Below are 16,158 nucleotides of genomic sequence, written 5' to 3'. Positions count from 1 at the left end.
GTTTTATTACTTTTCACTTCAAATCAATAATGCCACCAATAAGAGAGAGGGAGACTGAGAGAGAGAGTAAGACAAAATGGTAACGAGAAAAAAAATATATGAAGGAGCAGAGGCTCAGGAGAGAGAAATAGATAATGAAAATCTATAACTTATGAATATTTTGTGAGGTTTTTCTTGCGCTTGCTTTGTTTTGAGTTTCACTTTTCGTGGCAATCATTGATTTCAATTTAGAGAACTACAGCTGTGCAGTTTATGTCTGCAAATAGAGCAGAAGAATCCAAAACGCATTTATGAAACTGTCCGGATGGAATTATATATAATATTACAGGGGGAGAAAGAGGCTGAAACGTTTATAGTCTGTTTGGGTTTTAGTTTCACTGTGTTCTGTTCCTGTTTTGCCAGGCTGAGTTCCTAGTTAGTTTCCTCACACCTGTTTCTGTTCACTTTGATTACGTCCCATATGTATTTAACATTTACACGACAACAATATGCTTAAAACTTTTTCCTTTGAGTTTTCTGCGTACAGACAACACCATTGTCAAAACAATCCCCATTCACACTGATCCACGAAAACGACTAACAACGCTGTATTCTGCTGCCAGGCCATTAGATGGCGATGAAACTCTATAGACTGAACACGTAATTCGCATGTGCATGACGTCATCATCTTCAGATATTTGTGTTTTTGTTGTTTACATGGAGAAAAAAACTTGCACTTCGAAACTCGTTTTTAAAACTTTGCATTTTCAGGCACCCAAAACAAACGAATCATGAAAACGAACAGCCACAACGCATAAACGTCGTGTAAACAGCCCCTTATTCTGTTCCTTTGTCCGCTATAGTCAATGTTTGGTTGTGAGTTATATCTCGTGAGATTTTCCTGCGTGTTCCCTTTTTGGACCTCTTATTAATGACTGTTTTTGTTTCTCTACACCTTCTACATGCGCTTTATTACATAAGGTAAAGGCAGCAATAATGAGGGAACATTTAAATGTAATTAGCCTGGGAAAACCCAGACAACTTCCGGCAAATTTAGATTTGCTCTGCAAGTAGTCTGGCAAAGAGCTCATTCAAGCCCATTTCCATGCCATCGAAATCGCGGCACCAATCAGAAACGTTGAGGCGGGCTTTACACGATGACGATCGCTCTGATTGGTTTTAGGTCTAGCCTATCCAATTGCGCCCAGAGGCATTTGAGCGACGTCCGTTCAACTTTTAAATGCATTATTATATTCAAATTGCAAACACATGAGGACCGTCTCCATGAAAGACCCACTGGCAGATGAACGTGCTACTACATTTCTCTCCGAAACGGTAGGAAATTAAATTAGATTTAATAGAGGATTTTAACTGTGACAAGATGATTGACAGGGCAGTTTACGTGACAGGACGCACGCGACAGATCCATCCGATAAAGATGACGAAGTAGTCTGTCCCAAAGCTTGCCCACTTTTTTGCTACACATTCAAAAGTAAATACCTTTTCTTCACAAAAAGAGTACATATTTTTATGGCGTAGTGTAACTTAGGCGAATTAGGACGCAGCATATGGCTTTACACAATGCCGATCGCTCTGATTGGTTTTAGGTCTATCCAATTGCGCCCAGAGGCATTTGAGCGATGTCCGTTGGTGACGCCCCTTTGGATATGAGTTATTAAAGAAGCTTTGCCAGACCATAACTCAGTTACTACTGAGAATGGTCTGATTTTAACCAGGCTAAAATGTAATAGTAAACTTGAGCGAATCATCCTTATAGAACAGAATAGTCCTTGCTCTGAAACCTGCTTATTTAGATAGAATTATCACACAAGTTTCGATTGCCCAAAACAACTTAAGTGTCCATTCAAAACAAACACAAAAACAGATTGTCTCAGTACTGCGTGATTGTTATGTACTTATCCTTTCACAAAGAGTCAGAATGGGCTATTGTGCTAGTGAGACTGGGTCCTGTTACATAATTCATAATGTTATTTGGTCATATATTTGTCACTGCGGTTGTGCTTTGGAAGTTAAAATAAAGCATTGCCTAATTTAGGGTTTGTGCAAATCTACCGACACCAGCAGAAGTTCAATGGTGTCTTATCAGAGCAGAGGCGATAATGATGGCTATCATGACGTCTGTGTCAAATCCAGAGAAATAATGACAGAAATCTACAGAGGTCACGATCTCCACCAATCTTTCGGAAACAGAATCCCATACACAGCACTTTCTGGACATTTTCAGCTCAATGTGAATAAAGCGCTAATCTAAAACAGCTCTTTTTGGGGGGTGTCTGAAGATTATTTATTAGTTAACAGTATTTCAGCTGTATGCACACCTGTTACTGCACATCAGTGGAATATATACACGTATATATTTATACATATACATACATGAAGACTGGAATAATGGTTGCTGAAACTCTCACTTCAGAAATAATTCTACTATGCTGATTTTGTGCTCAAGAAACATTTCTTCTACAGCTGTGCTGCTTAATATTTCTTGTGGAAACCATGATAACTCAAACCCAAACTTTATATATATGGTCTTTATCAGAATTATTTTAAAAGGTCTAAACTAAAGTCTGTCTGCCCTTCCCTTTTGTTCTTTTTCTCCCTCTCCCTCATCTTCATCCTCATACAGCCTGAAGAGGAGGCAAAGGTGTGTGTGTGTGTGTGTGTGTGTGTGTGTGTGTGTGTGTGTGTGTGTGTGTGTGTGTGTGTGTGTGTGACTATTTCAGGAGCCTCTGCTAAACTGAGCTCTCAGAGATTGAGAGACTGGAACAAAGAGCTTTCCTGCCTGAGGTCTATAGGGACACACTTTCTGTCTCTCTCTCTCCCCTCCAGTGCTTGGCCCTGGCACTGTCAGCGGGACACTAAGATAACAATGACATCACACACACACACACACACACACACACACACACACACTGGTGTCTGTCACATGGCCACTCATTCCAACTAGCTACAACAGTGGACTAATACATTTTTGTCATTAAAGAAAAGCGTTTATTCTAAAAAATAAAATAAAAAAGTGATCCAAAGAGCATCTTGAGTTTCAATGAAAGCAAGAGCATCTGAGCGTCTGTAAAAGGAGTTGACATGATCAATGTCACAAAAATACTTATTCGTATTTGATTAGTGACCTAGATATAGAATCTGGATCTGAAATACAGAATCTGACAAAATTATAATAATAAAATCTATTTTAATAATAATGAAATACATGAATGTCATGAAACTTGTGAGATACAAGTACACATTATGTGTACACAATGTCATGATAAATGCGAGTTGCATGTTTCTCTAAAAACACTAACATGCACAGAGGAAAATCCAGTCCGGTTCAGTTCATTTGAAGTGTTTTGCATGTTTGTAATGGCTAAGCAATGATAGTTAAAAATGTATTTAAAGCTCCAGGGTCAGTGAGACCTTTTCACACACTGACCCTGATAAACTCAATGTGGGTAAATGGCTCGACAAATTACAGTCACAGTCCGCAAACATTTACAGTAGAATCAATACTGCATTTGGCAGAGATCCCAATGATTTCTGTGCAGGGGACGAGAGACTAACCAGAACTGCTATAGATGGGAATTTCTGGAAACAGAACAAATCTTCTTATATGTGATTTTATTCCTCACTTAAAGTCAGTGTTGACCTTGAATAGATTTTAATAATGCATTAATAATGCATTAGAGGATTTGAATCTCACACAGGGTTGAAAGACTTATAATAAAAGGTTTTAAGAGCTTAAGGATTTTAACTATTCCGATTCCAATTCCACTGAACGATTCCAGTTTCTCAACAAATCAATGAACAGTTCTTTTGGTACTACTGAGGAAGCATTTGTCCAAACTATATTAAATAAAAACAATTGTATTCTTTGTATAATTATTATTATTTTATATTATTATTTAAGTACCAAAATATATTTTCTGAATGTGTATCTTTTTTTAATAAGGCAACCGAACGTCATAAAAAAATGGGACCGTTTCTGAACAGGAATATTGAAATTGAGCAAATCCTTTTGTGAAGCTCAAACACATTTTTTTAATTCCATATGAGCTCCTTCATCTCTAGTTTTGAGTCGCACCTTCACTGTGATGGTGAATCCGGATGAGTACAGCGGGTTCTCCCGGTCCAGCTGGCCGCTCACTGTCAGAGATCCGCTGATGTAGTCGAGAGCAAACATGCTGTTGGTGTTACCTGACGAACAGAACGAAAAAGGATTGTGAATTATTGTGCCAGTATTTGGGTCAAAAGATGTTTCTGTTTGCACTGGATACTGCCATATTAAACCCAAGAGTTTGTACCCTCGTTACACTGTGACTTTTTAGCATTAAGATATTTTAATTATTGGAAGGTCATGATTGTAAAGTGGTTAAAGGTTGTAGGTCAAAATCCTCAGAGATGTCAGCGAAGCGGAGGGTCGTCGAGTTCCCTAATCACCATTCTGCCCTAGAGCAGGGCACTTAACCTCCGCTCCAGGGGGAATGTCCCTATCCTCATCTCTAAGCTAAGGATTTAAAAGGTATTCATCAGATCATTCCTATCCTGTAAATTAGGGCTGGATGTTATGACAAATTCAGTGGTTTAACTTAATACCAAAAATGGTACTAATTTGCACATCAATAAGAGGGCAGGATTCTAATTATTATTATAGATCTGTCTATAAGGCCTATAAAGCTTCAAACTTCAAGGCTTTGTTTTTCTAGACAACAATTAGTTACATTACTTCTTTCTTTTTCAATTCATTTAAATTCTACCTCATTGTGTTCAAATTTTAATTGCAACTAAACACCCTTTTGCACAGGATCTGAATTGTAATTTAGAGGCATTTTCAATTTAATTCTGTACCACATTATTTAATATATTATCTGTTCAATGGGTTTCCAACAATAATGATTACGGTATAATATATTAACCATCTGTTCAATGGATTTCCAACAATAAGGACTAAGGTATATTGTGATATAGACTGTTAACGCATTACAAGTAACATGAGTTATGTAATCAGATTACTTGTTTCAAGTAACGAGTAAAGCATTACTTTAAAATGACTTTTTAAAGAAAAGTAACACAAATGATTTGCTTTCTCATTTTTCAACTGACAACTCTCCTGTCTCCATGTTGAGAGAAATCTAGAGTAAGAGGCAGAGGTGTTGTGTGCAATGTGTAAATGTGAGCATGCATTTACTCATCTTATTTGCACAAAAATAGATTCAGTATTCTTGAAAAAATTCAATAATTGCAATAATTAAATATGGTAAATAATACAAATATGTATTTAATCTCACTTTATTAACCAATGATAGAAACATGATTGTTGGTTAAACTTATTGTAAGTTACCTGGTTGCCTTAAAATTTTGAGTTCATTGAAACAAAAAATTTGAGTTAATACAATTAAGGAGATTGATTTGGCAACTATAATAAACGATCACAGAAAACCAGCATTAGAATGACTATGTGTGTTTAATATTACTCATACTGTGATATAAGATATCGCTGATACCACCCACAACTACTTGGTTTTGGAGGAAATGTTTTCAACAAGCTCCTTACACACTGATGAATTCAACCTCTGAAACATCATTGTCATAAAGACCATACGTTACCACTAAGGTCAACAAAAATACTTGCTTAAACACCAGACAAAGAGTAAGAAACAGGAATAAAATCGTTCCTCTTTAGTACTGTCTGGCAGAGAGCAGGCGTGAGGTTTGGGACCGGACCTCTCCCTGGTCTGGGATAGATGAAACTAATATCTTCTGACTGGAAACGATAGCCCTGTTAATTAATCCGTTACTCCTGAGATATCATGCTGGTTTTGGGTAATTAGTTTAGTGCTCGGCAGCAGAGGCCCAAACTTTAGGCCTACACTGACTCGCCATCCAATCCACCATTCTTTTCTAATTCATTCTCCACTCAAAACAGTTTATACTCCCTCGATAAACTGTTCGTCTCATTAACACCTCTCTTTCCTTAATTATATGATATTTCAGTAATTATTTTCATTATATTACCATGTCTTTTCTCTCTCTGCCCCTCTCCCGCAGCTGCAGTGTTTATTCACTGCACACTAATTAAGTCCAGCAGTTGCAGATGGCCCACAGAGTGACACACAATCTGTCTTCTCTTCTAACAGTTCTTTTGTTCTTTATGATAGATTCCCTCACCTCTGTACAGCTCTCATCACATACAATCATGTATTACTAAAGAGCATCAGCCCCCCCATCGCTCCGTTCTCTATCTCATCACTCCTACATTCCTCCACCTCCCTGTTCCCATGTAAATCCACCCAACTCTGTTGCACCTGCCCATTCCTATAACCTCCATGCCTCCACCTTCCCACTCCTCCATCAGGGTTGTTTGCCATTCAGAAATGGCTTCCCAATATGTTACAACAGCGATGATTTAAAAAAAAAAAAAAGTGGATAAAACATACTGAACAGCTTTTGTAACTTTAATAATGATTCATCTTCATTTAATTATTAATTAAGATTATATTCTTATTTTCTTTATTTTTATTTGACAGTAGTCCTTTTTTCCCTGAACATCACACACCGAACCGTATCGAAACTGTGATGAAAACCGAACCATGAGTAATTTGAACTTTTACACCCTTACTGTACATAGACAGACCGAAAAACAGGTAAAGTCATTGTGTGCACACGTGCAATGCCTGGTCTAGGCTGAAAAATATGTGTTTTTAATGCTATTTGAGCATAAGAAACAACATTTATGGGACAGTTCAAGTAAGATTTTGTTGCTGATTTTAAATATGCCATTTAAAGGATTCGTTCACTTTTAAAAAAAACTTTTGCTGATAATTTACTCACCCCCATGTCTTCCAAGATGTCCATGTCTTTTTTTCTTCAGTCGAAAAGAAATTAAGGTTTGTGATGAAAACATTTCTCCATATAATGGACTTCAATGGGCCGCAAATGGTTCAAGGTCCAAATGACAGTTTCAGTGCAGCTTCAAAAGGCTTTAAACGATACCAGACGATGAATAAGGGTCTTATCTAGCGAAACAATCGGTCATTTAAAAAATAAATAAAAAAGTTTAAGTTTTATGAGCACAAATGCTCGCCTTGCTCTGTTCTGTGATGCGCGTTCGTGACGTCATGTAATGGTCACGCTTGACTTAGGCGGAAGTACCGAGTCAGTGTTTACACGTTGAACGTGCAAACAAAATCAAACGTCGTTTACAAAAAGGTAAAACAACGATGTCGGATGATTTTGAACTTAGAGGAGAAGATGAGATGGAGTTTTTTGCCTTGCCCTACCTTTTTGAACCGGAAAACACAGAGGAAGAAATTAGGCAGATGGAAGAGACTGCTGCGGCGACACACACCTATCCAGCATCGGGGAGACGAAGATCTACGTCAAGCGTGACTTTTTCAACGTAATTGCGTATTAGATGACGTCACGAACGCGCATCACAGAACAGAGCAAGGCGAGCATTTGTGCTTATAAAACTTAAACTTTTTTATTTATTTTTGAAATGACCGATCGTTTCGCTAGATAAGACCCTTATTCATCGTCTGGTATCGTTTAAAGCCCTTTGAAGCTGCACTGAAACTGTCATTTGGACCTTGAACCGTTTGGGGCCCATTGAAGTCCATTATGTGGAGAAAAGTCCTGGAATGTTTTCATCAAAAACCTTCATTTCTTTTCGACTGAAGAAAGAAAGACATGGACATCTTGGATGACATGGGGGTGAGTAAATTATCAGCAAAAGGTTTTTTTTAAAGTGAACTAATCCTTTAATTGTGAATTTGGCAAGCAGTTTTTGAGATTTCAGCATTCCCCCATTCAAATAGATATGACTTGGTCTCGGATGCCCGAAATACCTGCCTGGAGGCGTTGCAAATATGGCCGCCGAGTGAACAGATTTTCCTTGAAAGGGACTTTGCCGACAGACAGACAGCCAAATAGAAATGAATCAGTGTCTGCTAATCACCTTATAGACAGACAGATTTTTTCTGTTCTACTATATATTGCATAAACCGGTCCTCCAACTCTTAACTCTTACATTGCTCCACCTCCCTATCGCTCCATTCCACTTCATCACAATGTTCCTTTACCTCCTCCTTCCCAGGTTCTCAAACTTCCGTTCTTCATTCAGCCCATCTCATCTCAGGTGTTCACTATTGTTATGCTAAATTGGACATAGCCACACCACCGCTGCATTGGCACTGGGTTGAAACAAAGCTTGTTGAGCATGCATGAGTGATTCAGAGCTGCCCTAAAGAGATAGCTGTGATTTATTCATTCAAATAGCGATCTGAACCATCTGCATAATGGAAATCAAACAATGGGAGAACCCAGATTGATAGAGAGTGCTTGAACCGAGTGTATGCATGCGAGTCAGCTAGCGTGAATATATTGGCTCCTCTGGGCATGGGTGGCCAATTAGAATACACACTTTAATTCACTTTCCCAATTGCCCAGTGTGAAATCAAACGTGCAGCGGAGAGCCACGCTGACCTGATGGATTCATTAAAACCAGCATGCTTGGCTGTTCACTGGACTAAGACTTTTGAAGAGCAGGCTGATTCAGAATGATAATAATCCTTATTTGGCAACGCAAATATATTGAAATTGAGCAGCAGACGCTGATTATTTCTGAGGGGTTGTGACTTGTGAGGAAGCATTATAAACTTAGCATTGAGGAGAGAATTTATTGATTTGAAATATATTCTCATTACAAATGTCTAAAAGTCACATAGCCACCCCAAAAATGTAAATTGTCATAATTTAGTCACCCTGATATAATTCCAAACTTCACGCAAAATGAATGAATTAATAAACAAGTAGTCCATATTATTTCAATGTTTAATTTATTTAAAACATCATAATATAATATAATATAATATAATATAATATAATATAATATAATATAATATAATATAATATAATATAATATAATATAATATAATATAATATATTTTGGAAGCTTTGTTGATGAACAGGCTGAAGATCTTCCTCCTCCATGTTAGCTCTCAGATTTTCCATTTTGTATATCAAATTGGCATATCAGGTTTGGTTATGCAAAAACCAATATGCAAGAACCATTAGGCAACAATGACATAAAACAACAAATGTGAATAAGATTTGTGAGCTCTGGCAGAGGGAAAGATTACCAATGAATAACGAATTTTGGTATTTTCTTCACACACAGCTATCATATTCAGAAGACTTTAAATATTGTCACAAGAATCACTTTCATAGTGTTTTATTGATATTTTTTGTTCTGTTTGGAGCTTGACAGACATGATCACGATTTTTTTTTTCATGGAAAATACTGAAGTGAAGGTGAGTAAATAATGACAGAATTTTCATCATTGGATGAACTATTCTTTCAACTAGAGGCAACAAAATGCACGTTAATAATTTAGTAACACAGCCAGCAGCCAAGAGCTGTGATTTAGAGGCGCTTACATTAGCGTGAGATAAGCAGACTCTTCAGAAGACCAGAACGATGATGCGTTCTGCCTGACAGAACAAAAACTCTCCCCTTCCGAGATTGACATCTCATCAACACACAAAGTGACAACACAGAGAACTCAGTCTGTTGGAGTAATCAAGCTCAGCTGAAGTTGATGGAGAGAATAAAGAGGCGAGTGTGAGTGAGTGGAGCTGTGCAGGAGAGCAGATAGGAGAGCTCACTCATTCTAATCCTGCTGAGAGCCAGCAGCGAAGAGAGCTCACCCACTGCAGCTTAAGACAAGCACACCAACACACCAGAGCACGAGCAGACAAACAGAGCTGCCATTCAATTACATGTCAGCAGCTAGGGAAACCCTTTAATTATGCTCTTTAATAGAGTTGAATTATTATTGATACTTGACATCACAACATTTTTTTTCCATCAAGAGGCGCATCAATTTTTGACCAAGCTCTTGTATTGAGAATGCAAGAGTCCAGCACTCTGTAAAGCCTCCTCCAGCACACCCCAAAGACTTTCAATGAATTTAAGATCTGGATTCAGAGGTCAATTCATGTGTGAAAATGATTCTTCATGCTCCTCACAACCATTCTTTCACAATTTGAGCTTGATGAATCTTGACATTGTCATCCTGGAATATGGCCATGATGAAAGCTACACACTCCATCAATTAGGGTTAACAGAAGAACTGTTGCCAAACATATAACATGCTAGAAACATAATAATCACTGCAATAATGATCCAATCATAGACTCTTAAGCATTTGCCTATTTAAATCCAACTCCGACTTTTTTTTTTTTTTGACCTGGCACTGTATGTCATGTGTTGCAGGAGTTTCCTGAAATATTCCTCTTCTAAAGCTGCAGCCCTATGTGTGTGTTTGCCTCCCAGACAGCACTTGTTTACTTCTGTTTGTGAAGGTGCTGTAAAATCAATTAAAGTCACAGTCCATCATCTGCACGTCTGAGCTTAGCTGAACCTCACGTTAAAGAAGAGGAATGAGACTCCACTGTTCTCAGCCTCTGTTAGCGCGGCACCTGCTATCTCTCTGTTTCAGACTGATTTACTACAAGAGCCGCGTCGCCAGCCTTGATCTTAGCCATGCTAACAGAGCGACGCAAATTAGCTCACAGTTATGGGTTAGGGAACCTGCGCAGCAGATAGCCACGCTTTGTCGCATCTATCAAGTCAGTCAGGCAGCAAATTAGTGGACACGGCGTGAATTAGTGAATAATTTCATTAGGCTGTCAGCGAGCAGGAGAGGAGTTGCAAGGGGGGGGGTTCAGTATCAGCTGAAATATGCCTGAAAGGGATGATTTCAAAATAAAAACAAAAGACAAAATACATGTTAGCTCAGTGATTTAGTGCTTGATGCCTTGGACTGACTTATACTGTATGTCTGTTGTAATCAAGACTGGAGTGTGTACAACCCTAAATATGCTTAAAAATATATATTTTAGTTTCACCTTAGTGGGGGGGGTGATTTGTCAAGAGACCCCTGCTACAGGTTACATCAATATGCCAGTAGGTGTTGACATGCAAGTGTCTTTATGAATGAGTCATTAATTCAACTGATTCTTTCAAAACATTCAGAAATGAGTGAGTCATTAAAACATTCACTCAAACGATTCGTTCAAAAACACTGATTCGTTCAGGAACATGGAACAAGTGGGTTCTCATTCACCATCATTAAGCGTGCACGGATTTGTGAGTGAAAAAAAGTTTTTTTTAACAACAAATCATATTTCACCAATAACTTTCATACTAAACTTTATTATAGATTAACGTACAACTGTAACCACATTATACGCAAAAATCCCTTACTCTGGATGGCCTTATAATCGTGTTAAATTTTATACATGGAAGCATTTTCATTGACGGAGCAAAAATAAAAAATTTAAATTGTAATCCTTACTAAATTCTCTCACCATGTTTTTGTGCATCATAAGGAATATGTGTATCCTAAAGACTAAGTGGGCAAGATATCGATATAAACATGACTGTACAGTCAAAGGTGTAAACAGAGATAATTACAGTAACTGAAGCATATGAACAATCATAAATGAATGAAAATATGTTAAAGGATTAGTTCACTTCAGAATTAAAATGTCCTGATAATTTACTCATCCCCACGTCATCCAAGATGTTCATGTCTTTCTTTCTTCAGTCGAAAAGAAATTAAAATTTTTGAGGAAAACATTCCAGGATTTTTCTCCATATAGAGGACTTCAACGTGAACCAACTGGCTGAAGGTCCAAATTGCTGTTCCAATGCAGCTTCAAAGGGCTCGACACGATCCCAGCCAAGGAATAAGGCGAATCGAATCTAGCGAAACGATCTGTCATTTTATTAAAAAAAAAAAATTAAATATATATATATTTGTATGTATATATATATATATATATATATATATATATATATATATATATACAAATGCTCGTCTTGCACGTCCACGACTTCCATGATCACATTGGAAAGGTGGTTACCTGACAAAGGCGGAAAATGTAGGGTAGGGCGAAAATATCCATCTCAAAATCGTCCAACATCGTTGTTTTACCTTTTGTTTATTTATTTTTTTGTAAAGGGCGTTTGAACACTAGGTCGGTACTTCCGTCTACGACCTTTCAACGTGATTATGTAATGTGTGGCGCATCACATCTAGTGCAAGACGAGCATTTGTGGTTAAAAAGTATATAAATGTTTTTTTTTTTTTTTTAAATGGCCGATCGTTTTGCTAGATAAGACCCTTATCCTCGTCTGGGATCGTGTAGAGCCTTTCAAGCTGCATTGAAACTGCAATTTAGACCTTCAACCCATTGGTTCCAATTGAAGTCCCACTATATGGAGAAAAATCCTGGAATGTTTTCCTCAAAAACCTTTGATAATTTCAACGTGAGGTTGAGTAAATTATCAGGAAATTCTAATTCTGAAGTGAACTAATCCTTTAAGATTAGGATTCACGGTGCAAGTCCCATGCTGTACCACTCCACAAAACAGCGTGTGGCGCACTTGAGAATGCTTAGAAATAGTCAGACAGAAAATCAATTTCACATCACTGATAAAAGGTTGGATGAATGAAAAACAATCACGTTATGTCAGGGGAATAATTGAAAATGAAACCGAATGGGAATGTTTCTGTTCTTATGGGGTCTAAGAACAGACCCAGCCCTCCCCTCTCAATGTTAGAGCTCTGCATTTTCCTCTTCATCGCAACAGCTCCAGTGCTTGACAAATGAACAGAGACACATACCTATCATTGTTTCCTCTTGGATCTTTTGGAACAAACACCTGCTAACTAGCACATTTCCAGCTTTAGACGCGCTCTCCCTGCTCCAGGTCTGCTGTACTAGTGTCTGAGCGCAGTGCGTTTGTGCAATAAACGAGGGCAGAGAGTGGGCATGTTGACAGAGACTGGGGCACAGCAGATTAACCCCGGGCCAGGCCTGTCTATAGTCACTGCGTACTGGGCCTATGCTCGTCCATTGTTGGTCAGAGAATGGGGTGACGGTGGGGCCACTGCAGGCGGAGGAGGGAGCACAGCCTTCTGGGTAATTATGGAGGATTGGGGGCAAAAGGTGTAGAGAGGAGGGGGGCAGAAGAGAGCTGTTGAGGGGACAATCCTGGCAAATGTTACTGTGTATGTTTGTGTAGCCACAGTTGTAACATTCCTGCACAGGCATTAACACACTAACACACGATATCTTCAAAAGCCTATTATAAATGCTCATTTTTACTTATTAAAAATGATCTAATTCATGAGGAGAAAATACAATTACACAAACTGAAATGTACATTATTTGAATTTAAGGTAAAACTTTACAATAAGGTTTCATTAGCTAAAGCCCCCCTGTGGTGAAAATCAAGCTTTTAACATTGTTTATATGTCTATGTGGTGTTTTTAATATACTTTAAGACAAAACGTGCAAATTTATAATTCAACACCATTGCTGAGTATTTTCTCCTTAAAACTGCAGTGAACTAAAGACAGACTCAAAAACGAGGTTTGAAATCACTGGTGTTTCTGACGTCACAAACTACCTTGTAACCAATCAGATCAACGAGGGGATCTCTGTGCTGGTGGTGTGAGTGAGTGGAGGCGGGGCTAATTTGCATATTCATAGAACCACGTATACTAAATGATGCAAGGGTGTAGAGTTACATCCAAGCTATTTTAAGGCATGAATAATTTTTTTCCAAGGATCAAAGATGAGATTTAAGGGATAAAATTATTGACTACGGGGGGGCTTTAAAAAATATTGACAAATTACTGCAATATAATTACGCTGTAGCAAACGGTTGCAAATAAGGTGACAGAGGATCTAACGCAGCAGTTTGATCTATACACAGTTCTATGAATATGCAAATTAGCCCCGCCTCCACTCACTCACACCAGCTCAGAGATCCACTCGTTGATGATTGCATGTTGACGTGATTGGTTACAAGGTAGTTTGTGATATCAGAAACACCAGAGATTTCAAACCGCATTTTTGAGACTATCTTTGGTTCACTGCAGTTTTATAGACATATAAACAACATTAAAAGCTTGATTTTTACCACAGGGGGACTTTTACATAAGACCTACTTCACCCCAAATTGAAACTTCTGTCACCATTTATTCATCTTTAGATCCTTTTGTTTCTTGCGTGAAACATAAACGGTGAAACTATAACACATCTGAAAAAGACATACTGTACGTGTCTGGCATAAATAATTCTCCAAACTTATAAAGCTGCATATCTATGGCAGGTGAAACAGAGGTGGTTCTCATTCACACACCCCTTCACTGGTCGCCGTCCAATCAGTGAGACAGAGAGTGCAGAGTGACGGCTGCTCCGCAACTGGTCATCCATGAGGGTTCAAAGCAGCCATGATGGCTCTAAATTGCTTTGTGTGCTTCAGTGGCTTGACCAAACTGCCAATATACTGTGACAGCCGTCGGCTATACAGACCACTGCGCCCTCACCTGTCACCCACACCTGTGTTGGACTAGACTAGACAACACACACAAGCACACACAATTCACACAGCCATTTTTCTGAACCTTAGATACAGACCTTTGTCAAAACATACACAAAAAATTTAAAACTAAAGGGGAACACACACATAAACACATACACAAATAAATAAAACTCACCAATGGAGTTTAAAGCTACACTGTGTAGGATTTTCTCCCATCTAGCGGTGAACTTTTTTATGACTACCAACTGAATATTACTTTCTAGCCCCTCCCATTCCGAGGGCTTTTTAACTCCTACGGTGGCCGTATTATTTCAAATCTGCCGGCATTCGCGAGTAATCTCCCCCTTGCATTCGTCACGGTGCCACTGAGTGTCACAACGTGAAAGGTGAAGCTTGACTTATTTTTGCAGGTATGTCCCTCTTTGGCTAATGTATTTTCAAGATGGAGGCGCAACATGGCTGCCGCCATTCGAGCGACTCCCTCATATGTATTCTAAATGGCAGATTCTACGCTTACGAGAATACTTTATTAGTTGGTAGAAGTAATTACACATTAATGAGCACATATCATTTTGAAAGAACAAAGTGTTTTTTGCTAAGAATCAACTTAAAAAATTACACAGTGTAGCTTTAAGACGGGGGAAGTCGCGTGGCAAATCTGTTCGGAAACTCATTTCCAAACAAGTGATATAAGCATCACATCATTATTACTGAAAATAAATTACTGGTAATAAATATTTGCATACACAACCATTCAAATGTTTGGGGATTTAAAAAAAAAATTATTTTAAGCTCATCCAGGCTGCATTTATTCGATAAAAAATACAGTAAATATAGCCATTTTTTAAATATTATTATTACAATTTAAATTAACTTTCGTATTTGAATATATTTAAAAATGTAATTTATTCCTGTGATGACAAATCTGAATTTTCAGCATCATTACTCCAGTCTTCAGTGTCACATGACCCATGATTAGAAATCATTCTAATATGCTGATTTGCTGCTCAAGAAACATATCTGATAATAATCAATCAACGTTGAAAACAGTTGAGTTGCTTTAAATGTGTTGTGGAAAGTGTGATACATTTTTATAAGAATTCCTGATGAAAAGAAAGTTCAAAATAACAGCATTTATTTGAAATGGAAATCTTTTGTAACTTTATAAATGTCTTTACTATCACTTTTGATCAATTTAGTGCATCCTTGCTGATGTTTTTTCTAACCCTAACCCCAAAGTTTTGAACGGTAGTGTATACTGTATATCTTTTCCTCTTTGACAGGCACAAGACACATCCACACACTGGATCACACAAACAAGTGCTTGTATGCAAGTGTGTGTCGAGTGAAACTACTAGAGCTGAAGTCCTTCAAGTATGGCAGCCATCACTATTTCAAGATGCTTGAATTAACTTTTCCATTCAGTGGATTGTGTGGAGAGTGTGTGAGTTTTGCTGGGGTTTTCACATTACCGCTAGTAGTGAGCTGGAAAATGAGAAGCTAAAGCAACCACAACTCACACACAAGCAAACACTCTGTATACATATACACACACATTTGATTTTTTTTTTTTTTTATGGTGGAGGCTTTTGAGGTTGTTGTATTTACAAAAAATTACTTGTGGTTAGAAAATATTAATAAATAGTGTTGAAAATACATTTATTAAATCGTATACTGTTACATGATAGCTGTATAATTTTAAAAGAAAAAGAAAATGTAACATTTACATTTACATTATATTGGCTAGAACATATTTCTAGCCA

The 16,158-nt window shown here is 37.8% G+C and overlaps 1 protein-coding gene across 1 annotated transcript in view; it reads right to left on the bottom strand.

The window, feature by feature from the left end:
* The window catches only part of cdh23 (cadherin-related 23), a 259,561-nt gene that overhangs the window by 109,082 nt on the left and 134,321 nt on the right, over positions 1-16,158 (bottom strand). Inside the window, exon 10 of the mRNA XM_081350472.1 lies at positions 4,076-4,188. Within this exon, the coding sequence (XP_081206598.1) occupies positions 4,076-4,188 (113 nt within the window). The remainder of the gene's footprint in view (positions 1-4,075; positions 4,189-16,158) is intronic.

This window comes from Scardinius erythrophthalmus, assembly GCF_964197995.2.
Source record: "Scardinius erythrophthalmus genome assembly, chromosome: 21".
Taxonomy (NCBI): Eukaryota; Metazoa; Chordata; class Actinopteri; order Cypriniformes; family Leuciscidae; genus Scardinius; species Scardinius erythrophthalmus.
The sequence above is the reverse complement of the archived record's forward strand: the minus strand, read 5'-3'. Positions and strand labels throughout refer to the sequence as shown.